The following is a 15,934-nucleotide window of genomic DNA, read 5'->3' on the forward strand; positions in this document are numbered from 1 at the left end:
ACCGGCTAATAAATATATTGGACAAATTGAATATTATTCCAACTTGTTTAAATAATCCGAATAAACTGATTTATATATTTTTACTAAAATTATTTATAATAAAATATATAATTATATTTAATAGTGAACTACTTTACATTTTAATTTTATAATTTAGAGCGTTTAATTTTAACAATATTTTCAGCACAAATTATCAAATTCATGTGTTCAACACTAATTAACAATATTTATAACCAAACATAGTTATAATATTCCAATTAATCATATTGTTTTCAATTCCGCATACTAAATGACCAATAACCAAAGTTTCATATATGAACTGCATATTTGTAATGAATTCACATTTTTTTTTTTTAAATAAAAATAAATAAAGATTAAAATAGGACACATGATTTTTGTTTTGTATGTGGTACCCAATACTCAATTATATGGAGTGTAATTATTACATCAGTAAGTATTGAATAGGAATAGATATTTAATCAGTAAGGAAGGAAACATTTAAGCTTAACCAAAGAAAAGCTAACAAAAGGCACAAAAGGATTTGGCATAGAGAGATGATATGATTCCTCAATCATCTTCATCCTAAAATTAGAAGATGTTAATTTCTACTTTCAACATTTTTGCTACAACTTTGTACTTTCTACATTGTTTTAACAACACAAAGACAAAAGAGAGAATAAGAGAGTCACCTTTCTATCTAAATTCCACCTTTCAAAAAGCCAAATTCGGCCAGTGTGCAGCTATAGTCATAAGTCAACTCCTGCGATGGCCGTATAACCTTGATCGCAAATAGCATCACATGCGGCACTTTCACATCAGAATGATCATACATAACATATTGGGCTCTAAGATTAGGAGAGTTGCTATGAGTAATAAATCTAGCAACATTCCCCTGCATTGTAGCATCAATTGTGAAGTTACCTGTTGGAACTGAACTCACTTTAGGATAGGTAAGTAAACACACACGACCACCTTCCCATGAAGGTTTACTATATAAAATGTCGAACCTTTGATGAACTTTCTTATCCGGAAGAACTTCCCCAATGTACTCGCACACAAAACTTCCCTTCGGAATGTAAGATCTAGATCGAACACCCCATCTATTTGGCCCAGTCTTCAAAACTTCCAATTGGAGAATGATGCCATTTTGAGTTAACCTAGTGGTACAAGAATCAGAGCACTTACAACAAGAACCACACTCATAAATGATGGGGTTTGATGTAACATTACATCCCTTAGAGTTATATGGCCTTTCCCCACCATTTTTAAAGATGCAGTCACACTTCTCCAAGTCTGTGCATCCATCAACACAGGAGCAACAATAAGTGGAAACAGGTTCAATATAATTCGGATAGATGCTACTTGTGCTGTAGTCAAAGGATGTGAGCATCTCTTCATCTACTGAATTCTTAAGTCTAATAGGAACCTTCTCTTTTCCTTGAGATATGTCATTCATATGGACAACGTCCTTCTTGATTTTTGAGCACTTTGAATTGCCCACTCTCTCTTGAAAATTGAGCTTTGGTTGTTGCAAAGCTCTTGTTAACCTGAATTTAAAGACCAGCTTACCAAACTTCCCTCTTTCTTGCCAATGTTCATCAACATAGTACAGACCATCATACACATACATGCGGGTACTACTACTAGATGGCCTCTGACCACTCAAAGCAATATGACCAGATTCCTTTGAAATATGAACGTTACGAATCACTCTTACAGGTATCTTTGATTCCTCACTATTTATTAATGCAAGATTCCCTTGCTCATATTTCTGATCAACTAGTTTCTTTTTTGAACCAACCATTGGATTTCCACCTTCCCCAGAGTATATCAACATGCCAGAAGATATAATGTCATTTTCATAACGTTGGGCATCAACTACACTTGTTGCAAAGGGCTTCCCATCCTTCTTAATGTAAGCAATACCGCGAATTAATTGGCTATGAAGGCCGGCAACTTTGAGTTCAGCTCTACATTGAAACTTATCACCCACTTGAATTCCTGGAATAGGCCCTATTTGCTTAACAAAAATTGCCCGCTTCTCGTGCTCAAAATAGATCTTAGATGCCCTGTAATAAGCAACTACTGCGAATTTGAATTTCCCTGAGGCACGTACCTTCTTTAGTATGCTTTGGTACAACTCTAAAGCCTCCTTCACTTTCTTGCGGTTGTCTATAGCTTCTTCATGCAAAATCAAGTCATTATATTTTTTATTCTCACTATCATCATTAAGCTGCTCCTCCCTAATAAGTGATCTGCTCATTCCAAAAGCATCTGCGTCATAGTTAATACAGGATGCTGAAAGTTTGTCCTCAGCTGGTAAATTCAAATTGTTAGAATCGCTTCGGGAAGGAGAAGGGCAAGGGGAGACAAAAGTTCCACCAGTTGGAAAATCACGTTCAACATGCAGGCCTTTTCCAACACCAGGCACAGATAAGGCTTTCACCTTTTTCACAACAGCAGGATTTTGCATATGCTTTGCATTGTCACCCTCTTCAAATTTTCTCTGGCAAGTTGAAGAAGCAAGGTATCCACAACCGTCAGGAAAATCTCGAACAACACCAAATTTTTGCCGCTTTAAGTTTGGAGGAAAGTTACCTTTCCTTTTCATTGGTGAGTTTATGATGGCCATTATCAAACAAAAATTATGAAGACACCTGTGTAAAACCAAACAATGTATTAAGTACAGCATTACTGGGAGTCTAATACAAACATGGGCAATGCACAACAGAGTGAAATAGACCATCTATAACACATCTCAAAATAGGTAGCAATATCTAGAAAATGAAAAAAAAAACAAAAACAAAATGTGAGTTTGGTTGATGTTAGTTTCTCATATCTTGGATTAAGATAAGGAAACCTCACACAAAAAGTTTTGGTAATATAAAAGCCAAAGGGTCCTCCCTCCAAGAATCCAAGTCAGTAAACATCAAACATGTTCAAGTCAAAAACAAAAAACATCTAACAAAATCAAGAAATCATCTAATGACACGCAGTACACCCTCGTATAAGATCTTGGAGTCTGAAAACAAGAACTGCTCCCGAGTGTTATTATGGCAGACTAAGCCTCAAACAAATCATTCTTTATACCATTTGAATATTATAATATATTTTAAATTTATTATATGAGGAGAGAAGACATATGAGATAGATATTATAATTAAATACACCTTTAAAGAATAAATATTTAATTTATATAATTGACATTCCTCTTAGAACCCATTTTAATAATGTTGACCTAAATCAACTTTTAACATCCCCATGAGCAGAAAAGTCCACACTCTCACTGTTCTGCACTTTTGGTCATATTTTTGTTCGCAGAGGGAAAAATGAATGTGGGACACTTATACTCAACAGAGAAAACAACACAAAGAAAAATCAACGAAGAATAACAGTGAGTAAATTTCATTAACTACCAAAAGGGTGCTAATGCAGAAAAAGAAAGATCCTACTACAAACTAATTTTTCAACTGCAAAAGAAAAGGGTAAAATAAGCACAAATCACTTCAGAGACAAGGTTGATACATTACATTTCTCAGCAAAAAATCCATGATTCTGTACCACACTTACACTACTACATATAGTAACAAAAATCAAGAACCAAAAGAACTGGAAACATTTTACTAAAAAAAGAAAAGAACTCATGTGAGTGAGCAAAGAGAGATTGATAACGTCAATGGAGAAATGTGTTAGTACATAGATTAAGTGCACAGAATGATGAGTAGTAAGTACGTACCAGTGAGTATTTCACCCGAGAAAAAGCTTGAGAATCTTTCTTTGTCAAAATGAAAATGGCTGAGAATCTGCTTTCGTTTGACCAAAACGTTGTTATTGCATTTGTTATTATAATGGGCCCCTTCATAAGCCCAGTACCAATGTAAAGCTTTTAATTTTCACTGGGGTCCCTAAAATTAAATTTATTCTCAAATAAGTACGTACCTGAACTTTCTAGTTTCTACCTGCAATTATTTTAATTTATTATGCTCATTGAATTTTTTTTAACTCCAAACAATGTCCTTTCATTTAATTTTCTACCTGATCCCAATTAAATTCTTTTTATGAAAATTTGAAATTTGTCCAACCATACATTTTATTAATCAAACAAAAAGCTTATATGAAATCTAAAAATAAAGGAAAAATTGCAACCAAAATTGTTATATTAGTATAAAAAATTTATTTACACCCTATAAAATAATAAATATACTCTATTATTAAAAAGATAAATAAACTTAAATAATTTTTAAAAATAACTTTTAATATTTCTTAAAATATTTTTTTATTTTAATTTTATTTTCAATTTTTTTTTTAAATCATGTACATATATTTTTTTATATTTTCTAAGAAAATTTCATATAATTTTTCATTTAATTTTTTTGTCATTATATTTTTAAAATATAATTTATTTTTATTTGATAAGTAAATTCTTTAAGAATATAAATTGGAGCAAAAAAAATTAAAATAAAATGTAGTATAATTAAAAATATAAATTTAATATAAAAATATTAAAAGAAAATGTCTTTGAAAATTTTTGGAATGTAAATAAAATTTCTAATCTCTTAAATATGTAAATAATTTGTTTAGTAGCAAAAATAATAGTCATATTAGTGTTTTGGTCCGACCAACTGTAACGCCAAAACATATGTTACTTGAGTATCTGAGTGTTACAAAATATCATTACACTGATATTTTATGTAATTTTTCCAAAATATTTTAAAGAAAATCAGCTTATGAACCATGATAGTAAAGGCAAAAATCAAAATAAAGAATAGGGTAAATGCCATTTTGGATCCTGTGTTTTGCAAAAGTTACAGATTGGACCCTGTGTTTTGTTAAATGACAAAATGGATCCTGTATTTTCTAAAATAGTAAAAATAGGACCCTGAGCTTAATTTTTGACAACTTTTTTTTTAATACAACCAACTTGAAGACAATGCTTAATACGCACAAATACAAAAAATATAAACAGTTTTGTCATAGCACTTTTAGATCGGATTATAATTAAATTTTATTTTGACAAAAAATCAATTCAGGGTCCTATTTATACTATTTTAGAAAATACAGGGTCCATTTTGTCATTTAACAAAACACAGGGTCCAATTAGTAACTTTTGTAAAACAGAGGGTCCAAAATGGTATTTACCCTAAAGAATAAAGAGGGGCTTAAAAAGAAAATTTTGGAAAGAATCCCTCCACTTCACCACTTTTGTCTCGCCATTCATTTCATTTCTTTTCTCCACTTCCCCACTTCTAGTTAATTAGATTACCAAAATAAAGACACATGTTATTGAAAATAAGGGAAAAAAATTGCAAGGGGAGAGAAGCATCATCCAAAATCCGCGTAGAATTTTAAAAGTTTCACCATTAAATTCAATCCAAAAGTGTCAAATAATGAATTAAGTATATCATTATATGACATTAAAACAAGAATGAAATTAAAAAAGTTACGCTTGTGCATTTACAATACATAACACAGCACATGAATACATTACTATAAATATACATAATTCTTTTTCTGTCATTGACAAAATAAACATTATTATACCCTTTTGAAAAGATACATGTTATATTGGCAAATTCTTAATTAGCTCATGAGTATTTTGAGGATGATATTTCCTTAATAATACGAAATAAGCAAGAAAAAAAATTGTTATGAAAGATTTTACATGTTATGTTTTATCACGCAATGTGGTCGGTGATTATGCCAAGTTAAAAAAAAATAATGCTTAAAAAAAAGAAAAGGAAAATGTATGTGTTGTAATTTCAGGGGAAATAACTTTAAGGATTCAATCATAAACCTGCAATAATCTCAACACTTGAACATTAATAATGAACATAAACCAATTAATCAACACAATGAATCAAACCAGAAATCAATCAAAGAACAACACAAGATTTTATCTTGGTTCCGGTCCTAGAGATCAACATGATCCCTGGCCATACTCCAGCTGAGAAACATCACCAATTCTTCATTAATATGTGAATAAGAGAGCATCAATACAATTGCAATAACCAAAGCAACACAGCTCAGATGGCACTCGACACACACTAGAGAAAACAGTCACAGTTTTCTCTCTATCAATCCGAGTACACCCCTTGTTCTTGACCCTCTTCAAGAATAGAACTCTCAACTTAGAACCATAAGCAACTCTCTCTAATCCTCTCTTTTATTCTCCCCCTTCAACCTCTATTAATCTCTCTTTTTTCAAAGTGAATAGACTAGACACATATATATATAGGCCCCAACTCAAACAAGGATAGCACCAACTAACTAACTAACATAACCGAAAGTTAGTTAAGTTAGTTGGTTTAAGGAGTTGGATAGTAAGTTGGTTTAGAGGATCAACTTCCACAAATTTCCACCTTGATTCTCTAAAACAACCTACGAGAATCTTTTCACTGAAGTCTTGATGATGTGATATCTTGAAATGTTCAGCAAGAACCAATGTTCAGCAAACTGAGACAATGCATCAGTTTGTTGAATGTGAGAACCTTTGTTCCCATGTCAGCAGGGTTGTCACTAGTGTGCACTTTTTCCAATTCCAGAACCCTGTCCTCAATGTTCTCTCGAATCCAATACAATCTAATGTCAATGTGCTTGCTCTTCTCATGATATACAGGATTCTTGCACAGGTGAATAGATGACAGACTATCCGAATAGACTATCCATTTGTCTTTGAGCAGTAGCAGCTCTTGCAGTATTCCTTGTAACCATATAGCTTCCTTGAATGCTTCAGTGGTGGCCATGAATTCTAATTCAGTAGTTGACAGTGCCACCACTGGTTGTTGTTGTGATTTCCAACATATGCAGCTTTTGTTAACCATGAATACATAGGCAGTGGTGCTCCTTCTATTGTCCCTGTTTGATGCATAATCAACATCAACATAGCCTTCTAACCTCACATCAGATGTGTCTTTCTGATAGACCAGACCATACTTGATTGTCCCTTTCAAGTATCTGATCAGCCACTTTACAACATTCCAATGCTCTAACCCAGGGTTTGCCATAAACCTACTCAAAACACTTAGAGCATGTGCTATATCAGGTCTAGTATTGACTATGATATACATTAGACATCTAACAGCCATAGCACATGGTACACCTCTCATATTTTCCCTTTCAGTTTCAGTTTTAGGGCAGTACTCATTTGACAACTTGAAGTGCCCTGCAAGTGGAACTGCAGTGGCCTTAGATGAGTCTAAGTTAAACTTCTTGATCACCTTCTCAATATAGCTTCTCTGAGTTGGCACCATCTTCCCTTCTTGCTTGTTCCTCATGACTTCGATTCCCAAAATTTTCTTGACTGCTCTCAAGTCCTTCATTTCAAATTCAGAGTTGAGTTTGTTCTTAATAACTTGTATTTCAGCCTTGTCTTTGCTGATGATCATCATATCATCAACATATAGTAATAGGTACACAACCTTAGGTGTTCCTAGTTCCTTGTAGTAAAGACGAGAGTCAAATTTTGACCTTGAAAAACCAATACTCTGAACAAACTGATTAAACCTTTGATTCCATTGTCTAGGTGACTGTTTCAACCCATACAATGACCTTTTAAGCAGGCAAACCAGATCAGTTTTTCCATTTTCCACATGAAAACCAGCTGGTTGTTCCATGAATATTTCTTCATCCAGAAAACCATTTAAGAAGACAGTTTTGATATCCAACTGCTCAACTTCCAAGTCATTGTGTGCAGCAATGGCTAACATCATTCTAATGGTTTTGTACTTCACAACAGGTGAGAAGATATCAGTGTAATCCACTCCCTCAACCTGTGTGAATCCCTTAGCTACCAATCTAACTTTATATCTAGGTGGTTCGCCCTCTGACATTCCCTCTTTTTCTTTGAACAACCATCTGCAGGAGACAACTTTCTTGTCTTTTGGTCTTGGCACCAGAACCCAAGTTCTATTCTTCTTCAAGGAATGCATTTCTTCTCCCATTGCAGCAAGCCATTTCTTCTTTGATTTGCACGCAATTGCTTCTTCATAGGTAGTTGGTTCAGGTTCACTCTCAGATTGTATCACAACCAGGGCATAGTCTATCAAATCAGCTTCAGCATACCTATTGGGAGGTCTAATTTCTCTCCTTGACCTGTCTCTAGCCAATTGATAGTTGGTCAAATCTGGTTGATCATCTTGACTGGTTTCTGTTGGGTTTTGTGCCCTAAATAAAACCCATTTCAATATAATCAGATTTACTTATTAATAAAGATCAGAAATAACATTTTATGTTGCATGGTTCACATGATTTATTTCATGATTATATATATAATGTATGAATTCTATTTAAGTCCAGAACATATGAATTTGTTAATGATTATAGTGTTGTCAACACAGTGGAATATAATCTTAATTATATGTTCGAAAGTTTATTCCCTGATTTGTCAGAACACTGGATTTAGACTGACATGGTATAATCAGCGATAGGTATTCTTACACCTTGGAAAAGTGTTATGTTCTTTCCAGGACATTGGCAAAGTTTACCAGTATCGGATGTATGGAGTCTACATCGGAAGGGACCGGTATTGAACTTCGATTAGATATATTAGAATTTACCGTAATATCTATTCAATTCAATATCACCTGTTGATCCTAGATCAAATGATCTTAATCCTGATATGATTAGGTTCAATCTCAAGAGTGTTATTCGTGTTCTTTGATTTGTTAGTTAAGCCTACTTTTGGGTCAGGGTGATACGTACATTTTGGGAACACGGTAGTGCAATTGAGTGGGAGCGCTAACATAAATATGGAATCTATAGCTTCTATCTGGCGAATAGAAAATAAAGGATGATTTCCTTCGAGCTTAACCAAACGAAAATAAATGGTGGAGTACTCATTTCACTTAGTTGAAATATCATTTATACAGGGTTAAGTGTTTTAAAAATAAAATAAATTGGGTGTTACGGTAATTTAATCCCTTTACAGTGTAAATCATCTATATAGAGGATCATTGATCAAATTAGGATTATAACAATGGATAACTAATGACGTGTCTATATCGTGGAACATATAGAGCGTTCTATATGACTGAGAGTGCAATTCCAAGTTCTAAGAGTGGATTCAATAAGGAATTAATAAGTTAGGGAATTTACTTGGTAAATTCGGTTCAACTTATTGGAAGCTCGGTTATATAGACCCATGGTCCCCATACTAGTTGAGACCATACTGCTTGTAAGACTCGGTTAATTGATTTTAATTAATCAATTATAATTCTAAAAGTTAGACTATGTCTACTTTATGAATTTTCACTAAGCAAGGGTAAAACAGTAAATAGAGAGTTTAAAGGGTATATTTATTAATTGGGAAACTTTGATTAGTTTTTATTAATAAATAAAATAAATGACAATATATTATTTAATAATTAATTATAGTTATTAAATAATTAGATTTGACATTTATGTGGTTGAATGAGAAAATTGGCAATTTTGGAGAATGGGAAACTAGGAATGATAAAATAGGAAAGTTGCAAAAGTGAGAGGCTTGTTTCCATTTTTCTATGGCCGGCCACTTTGCTTCCCTTTTATCATTTTATTTTTTATTTTTAAATGCTAAGTAATTCAACCTTAACCGTGTGTGGTATTCTATAAATAGAAGGTAAAGGCTTCAGGTTTCACATAGAATTAGATCTCATTCTTTTCAGAGTGAATTCCTGAGCCACCACTTTCCTCTCTCTTTTCTTCTCTAAATTTCGAAATCCCTTGAGTGAATGAGTAGTGCCCACACACATCAAATGGTATCTCAATCAATAATATGTGTTTGTATGTTTTTAATATAATAGTGTCATTTTTATAATATTTTAAGTTGTGTTTTTCTATAATAATTAGTATTTTGAATAATAAATAATGTGTAATATTCAGTTTTTAAGTAATTTAATATTTTTATACATTTAAAATTTTAAAATAAACTTTATTTTTATAGTAGAGGATTCCCCGTCCCGTCCCCGCCCTATTAGGGGATTTCCCGCCCCGTCCCCGCTCCATTAGGGGATTCTCCGCCCCATCTCCGATGGAGAATAAGCGTGGATGAGGTAGAGATGAGAATTAAAATTCTTAACGGAGATGGAAACGAGAGAGTACTCCCCACAAATTTTTCACCCCGTGTGCATCCGGTGTCTATACATTTAAGGTCTTTGTTTTAATTAGTATATTTATTTTAGATCTATAAGTAGGTTGACCGTAGAAGATGAGTATAACGATCGGAACCACCACGAAACATAAAATATTATTTTGAAGTTTGGTATGTTTTAAAGTTTTACATTTCTTAAATATACTTACTAACAATATTTTTCATAAAAATTTTAGTTTTATTGTTCCGTCGAATTGGACATTGAGCAATGACCACCTTTTGAGCTCCATCAAATTTTTGCACATTTCATATATGAAATAATCCAAAAGAAAAAATCCAAAAATTTTGGTGCCAGTCAGTTGGTAACATTTTTATTTTAAAATTTTTTAATCATATAATAAAAGTAAAATTTTTATTTTGAAAGAAAAAATACATTCGGTAACTATTTTTATTTTTCAATTTTAAAAATAAAAAATAAAAGTGTGTTCTATAAAGTTTATTTTTATTTTTATTTTTTGATTTTATTTAAGTTTGGTCTAAGTCCGGGGTCAGATTCGGGTTCGGGTCAGATGCCGAGAGTTCAACGCTAGGGCTGTGAGAGGGGGTTTGGGTCCGGATCTGGTCAGAATCCAAAATATTGATTAAAAAAAACTGTTTAAGAAAATATTAAAAATGACTTTTTTTTTGTTTTTAAAATTTTGATTTTCAATTAAAAAATTAAAAAGTAAAAATAATTTTATACAACATATGTTTGAAAAATATCTTCAATTTTTTTTTTTATTTTAAAAATAGAAAATTAATTAAAAAAATGCCACTTTTATGTTCATATTTGTTCCAAATGTATAAATTAGCATGTTAACTATTTATAAATTTTTAGATTATAAAAAAAAAAAAAAATACTTGCTTCTTCGGAAGTTAAGAGATAGAAGAAGAAATAAGAGAAGAAAAATGGAAGATGGTGAACTGTATGTAGCGTAGTCAACATTCCAACTAGTATATATATTAAAGGAATATTCAAATTTCACACTTATTTTAGTTCTAAAAGGGAAATTTGATTTTTTATGCTTACATTTGGTTAAAATTTTTTTTCTAAACAAATAATAATTAATATTTGTAAAATATGATAATTTTTATGATATCCCTAAAATACCCCTATTTACATCACCTCATTTACACCATCGGACCACCCATCGGGCTACCCATCGGACCATCTATCGGGCCACCCCATCGGGCCACCATCGGACCACCCATCGGGCCACCTATCGGACCCATCGGACTACCATCGGACCAAATCTGCTACCAATTTTTTTTTTATGTTTTTGTGCATACAAAAGTAGCATCAGGTGACCATCGGACCACCATCGGACTACCATCGGACCCCAGGACTACCAATTTTTTTTTTTTTTTTTATGTTTTTGCACTAAAAAAAATATGGAAAATTTGAGAGGGGTATTTTTGGATTTTAGATAAAGTGGTCATATATTTTCAATGATGATATGTATTAGTTTAAAAATAAAATATTAGGGATATGTAAGTATAGAAAATCAAATTTCCCTTCTAAAATAACTAAGTCATTGGTTATGCTATAGAAAATCAAATTTCCCTTCTAAAATAACTAAGTCATTGGTTATGCTATCATATATTAGCGCTCATTTACCCTTTTAAACGAGGATATAAGAGCATTCATATATAAATATAGGAGGCCAGTACGGACCCCAATATAGGAATAGTGCATATATATATAAATAGGATTTTTTGGCATGGTTGGGCACCAGCTGATGCCAGCAATTTCATTCTGGCAGCTTTAAGCGTATTGTTGTAGTAAGACTATTTAAAAAGCTTAACCAATCACAATCATGTTAGACAGACCAGACTGTAAAGACAAAGAAAGTCTCCACTCTACATTAAATACAGATACATATACATATTCATTGACCAAAATTCATTACTTAAAGGGAAAAAAAAAGATCAAAACTGAAAGCATATTCAGACGTAGAGTTTGGGAAGATAGTGGACAAGCAAAAAAAGAAAACATAGTCAAGACATGTCGAGCTGCTTTTACACCAGACCATGTATGGCTTAAAAGGCAAGTCAAATGAGAAAGTTTTGACTTCTTACTAGGTTTTTTTTTCCCTTTTTCACTTGCCCAAACTCAAATGGGGTTGTGTAACTTTGATCCTCCCAAAGAAAATATTGGTATTTAAGCATTACTGCAAATTCTATTTTGATCATAACCCAAAAATGGCTAAACCGCTAGCTCTTTTTGGTGGGTGGATTCATCTTCATTGAAGCAACAATGGGTCTTAATAATAGGATTATTAGGAGTGTCTAGAGGAGACTGAATAAGTAACATTTCTTTTTGTAGGTAAGAACAGTAGGTTTGGAAAGTTGTAGGTGTCACGTTTAACTGAAATCTTAAACCAAACAAGAAGTCCACCTCAAGTAGGTTCATCTCTGCTGTGCTTATTCCTCCAACTTTAGCAAAGTAGGCATTATTGTAATACCTATTAAAAAACATGATTAAATGTGTGCATAATAAAGGTCAAGCTGTTCCATATATATACATTAAAAACATTCAATATAAATTAAAGAAAGTTTGTACTAAAACAGATAAATTGTACAGCTAAAATGACAGCTGCCACTCTTGTAAAGTAAGGCCAGTCAAACCATAAGAAAGAGTGTTCATAGAAGATAAGTGTTTTAATGCCAATCACTGAGTTGGAAATGCAAGTTGGCAAAGAAGTTTATTTTTGGGGCAGAGAACAAATGGCTTGATTGGACTGCATCTCATTTTCTTTTCACTGCCATATGCTTGTATTTTTCCACTCATTTTAGTTTAAAATTAATTGGCATACCATACCAGGCAGAGACAGCAAGACTGCATCACAGAGAAGTTGTCTAAAATTTAAAAAGGACTTTTCTCACTCTCACATGTAGTAATTTACGTGGTTGATTTCCACCATTGATGTCATTACAATTATGACTAATATTGTTGCTTGAAAAACCACTCGAGGCTAGCTCAAGTGGCCATAGGGAGTGCGTGTGTATTGGAGGTCCTGGGTTCGAGTCCCAAGTTATACTGTAATATATAAACGTTTAAATCAAAAAAAAAAAAAAAAAAATATTGTTGCTTGAAAAAAATAAGAGCATTTTCTCAAATTATGAGTGTTCAAAGTTCTAATTTCACTCAAAGGTATAGCCTTTTGGGATTTATAATTTTTTAAAATGATGTCAGACTCACTAAGAGAGGAAAATAAGTGTCACTACTATAAAATGATCATCAAAATCACTAGCAAAAATAACAAAAGGGAGCTCTAGTAGTGAAACAAAAAGATCCCATTTTCCAGAAAAAGAAAAGAGATATATCAGATCTTGTAATATCAAATTAAATATAAAAAAAGAAAAAAAAAACTCAACAAACACACACAATTGTACATAAAACAGATATATTATTAAACAAGCATATATAGAAACAGAGTAAAGAAAACACAAAAATTAAAAAAGAAGGATAAGAATTTGAATGTAGTACTTACAAATCGTCCATGAACTTGGCGGAGACCATGACACTGGTGATGAGCAAGCGATGAACATTAAAGGAGTTAATGGGCAACAATGGCTGACACTGAGTAAAACGATCAAGATAAACATAAGCAACGACGAAGCAAGAAGGGCTACAATTGGCGTACTTGAAGATCCTCTGAAGGTAGGTGTGGATGGAAATGGTGGGTCGGGTAAGGCCATGGAAGATCGAGATCTTTTGGGAGTGGAATGGCCGATTCAAGTCGTTTAACTCGGCAACTCGCTCCAGTAGAGATGAGAGAAACGTTAGAACTGTGGGCATCATTAGTGAGTCTTGAGTAGTGTCCAGCTCTACTTCTGCCATGGATGAGAATGAGATGAATGAAGTTATCTCTGTTTGGGTAGTCTTTGTATTGTGTTGTTTTGTTTGAATTGAAGCTTCGTTTTGTGTTTTGGTTGTTTCTTTCTAATAAATAAAGACTCTCTTCTCTGGTGCTTTTTATTTCTTCCACTGTGTATGTATTACGTGTGTGTTGTCAATCCTTAACATTTAAGCCAACCTGTAATAACTTTATTTATTTATTATTTTAGGGGAAAAAATATGGATTGAGGGAAATTAGTTAGTCAATCATTAATAATAACTAGGCTGCAATGTAATTAAGGTGCTGTCTGTTTCTGGTATAAGAGAGACGATTTGATCAAAATCAAAATCTCATCATACTTTTTCTGTTTTCTTTTTTTAGAAAAATATATATTCGTCTATGTTTAGAAGTTAAATTTTAGGAAGAAACAAAAGATAAGAAAATATAAAAAATAAGAATAAAAAAATGTGAAGAATAAAATATATATCAATTTTTGAAGTTAATTTAAATTGAAATTTTTTTGTTAAATTGAGTGTTTTTTTATATAATTTTTTTTTTTGAAATAAGTGGGGGTGCATCATCAATACACTTTTATTAAGGTATTGCATTGTAAAATTTTCTAATATATTTTTAATATTTAACATTAAATGGAGGTTTTAGGGCTTATGGCAATATTTTTTTTTGCATATATGAAATATAATTATGAAAAATTCTACAACATTCCTTAAAAGAGATGCACGAAGTACCCTCTATCTTATTTTTTGATATCCGAAAGAAATTTTTAATCCGATTTTTCTTCATGGTCATGTACGTTGTAGTTATTAATTGAGACATCGTGTAAAATCTTGAGAAATTCAGAAAAATTTAACTCGTTGAAAATAGGATTCAAACGGTTTATTGCATGTGAGAAGCTAATAAACTATTTGAACATTGATTTCTATATTATAAATTATTTTAAACTTTTCAAAATTTTGAAGGATGACTTAAATAAATACTATAACGTATACGATTATAAAAAAAATTAGACTAAAAAATTCTCTTGAATACCGAAACATATCAAGGGTGTATCGGTGTACCCTTTTTATGAAGTGCATTGTAAAAGCACCCTATAATTATAAGGACTACATTTCTTTGGTTAAGTCTATATCACATCCACATAAGGGGTGGTTTGATAGACTGTTTATCTGTTTCGACAACTATAAGAGCCTTTTAATCTAAGTTTTTCTATGATTGTGTATGCTATATTTAAATAGGATTACCAATAAATTTTTATAAATTTTGAGTAGTGTACAATGCCGAAAATAATGTTTAAATATTTTGTTGTACACGCGACTGTTTTTTCTTATACGTGTGGTAAGTAACTATTTGAACCTTATAATTTTTGGTAAGTTAAACTATTTAAAATCTTTTGAAAAAAAAAATGATCCTATATAGCTATAATACACCCAATTATGATTAAAAAATGTACTAAAAAACTTTTGTAGATTCCTAAAGACGGTCTACTAAAATACCTCTTTAGATGGTATACTACAGAAATTTCCCATTTTTTTTATTATTGAATAATATTGTTAAGTAATTAGTTTGGATAAATAGCGGCATAAGTATCCAAAGTTTTAAGTTTGTAAGTGACATAAACTCAATGTTTATTTTTAGCAGCATAAGTACTCAATGTTTGTAAAACTGTAATTTTCTTCCAGTTTTATCAGTACGGACTCTGTTTTAAATTTATTAAAAGGATATTTGGAAGTAACCGATACTACATATTTCAATCTAGACCCAATGATCTAAAATTTTGAATTTTATATGTGCCCTGTTTAAGACAATAATAGAGTCTGTACTGACAAAATTAGAAAAAAATTACAATTTTACAAACATTTGGTACTTATGCCGCTAAAAATAAATATTGGGTTTATGCCGCTTACAAACTTATTACTTTGAGTACTTATGCCGCTATTTACTCAATTAGTTTTCTTTGTTACTTATTAAT

The 15,934-nt window shown here is 32.0% G+C and overlaps 2 protein-coding genes across 2 annotated transcripts; both read right to left on the reverse strand.

The window, feature by feature from the left end:
• Nucleotides 1–392: 392 nt before the first annotated feature.
• Nucleotides 393–4,077, reverse strand: LOC115705091 (histone-lysine N-methyltransferase, H3 lysine-9 specific SUVH6). Its single transcript, XM_030632329.2, has 2 exons — nt 3,737–4,077; nt 393–2,657 (listed from the first exon to the last, which is right to left on the reverse strand). The coding sequence occupies exon 2, from the start codon at nt 2,630–2,632 to the stop codon at nt 698–700; it is 1,935 nt and encodes a 644-aa protein (XP_030488189.2). The 5' UTR covers nt 2,633–2,657; nt 3,737–4,077; the 3' UTR covers nt 393–697.
• Nucleotides 4,078–11,942: 7,865 nt separating this feature from the next.
• LOC115704697 (cyclin-U4-1) lies at nt 11,943–14,125 on the reverse strand. Its single transcript, XM_030631897.2, has 2 exons — nt 13,600–14,125; nt 11,943–12,570 (listed from the first exon to the last, which is right to left on the reverse strand). The coding sequence occupies exons 1-2, from the start codon at nt 13,947–13,949 to the stop codon at nt 12,312–12,314; spliced, it is 609 nt and encodes a 202-aa protein (XP_030487757.2). The 5' UTR covers nt 13,950–14,125; the 3' UTR covers nt 11,943–12,311.
• Between the last annotated feature and the right edge of the window lie 1,809 nt (nt 14,126–15,934).

Source organism: Cannabis sativa, chromosome 1, assembly GCF_029168945.1.
Source record: "Cannabis sativa cultivar Pink pepper isolate KNU-18-1 chromosome 1, ASM2916894v1, whole genome shotgun sequence".
Lineage (NCBI taxonomy): Eukaryota > Viridiplantae > Streptophyta > Magnoliopsida > Rosales > Cannabaceae > Cannabis > Cannabis sativa.

Excerpts from the sequence above, each read along its gene's own strand:
- LOC115704697 (XM_030631897.2), bottom strand. The coding sequence starts at position 13,949 with ATGGCAGAAGTAGAGCTGGACACTACTCAAGACTCACTAATGATGCCC. Across the intron at positions 12,571-13,599 it reads GCCAAGTTCATGGACGATTT|GTATTACAATAATGCCTACT; the intron begins GTAAGTACTACA and ends GTTTTTTAATAG.
- LOC115705091 (XM_030632329.2), bottom strand. The coding sequence starts at position 2,632 with ATGGCCATCATAAACTCACCAATGAAAAGGAAAGGTAACTTTCCTCCA.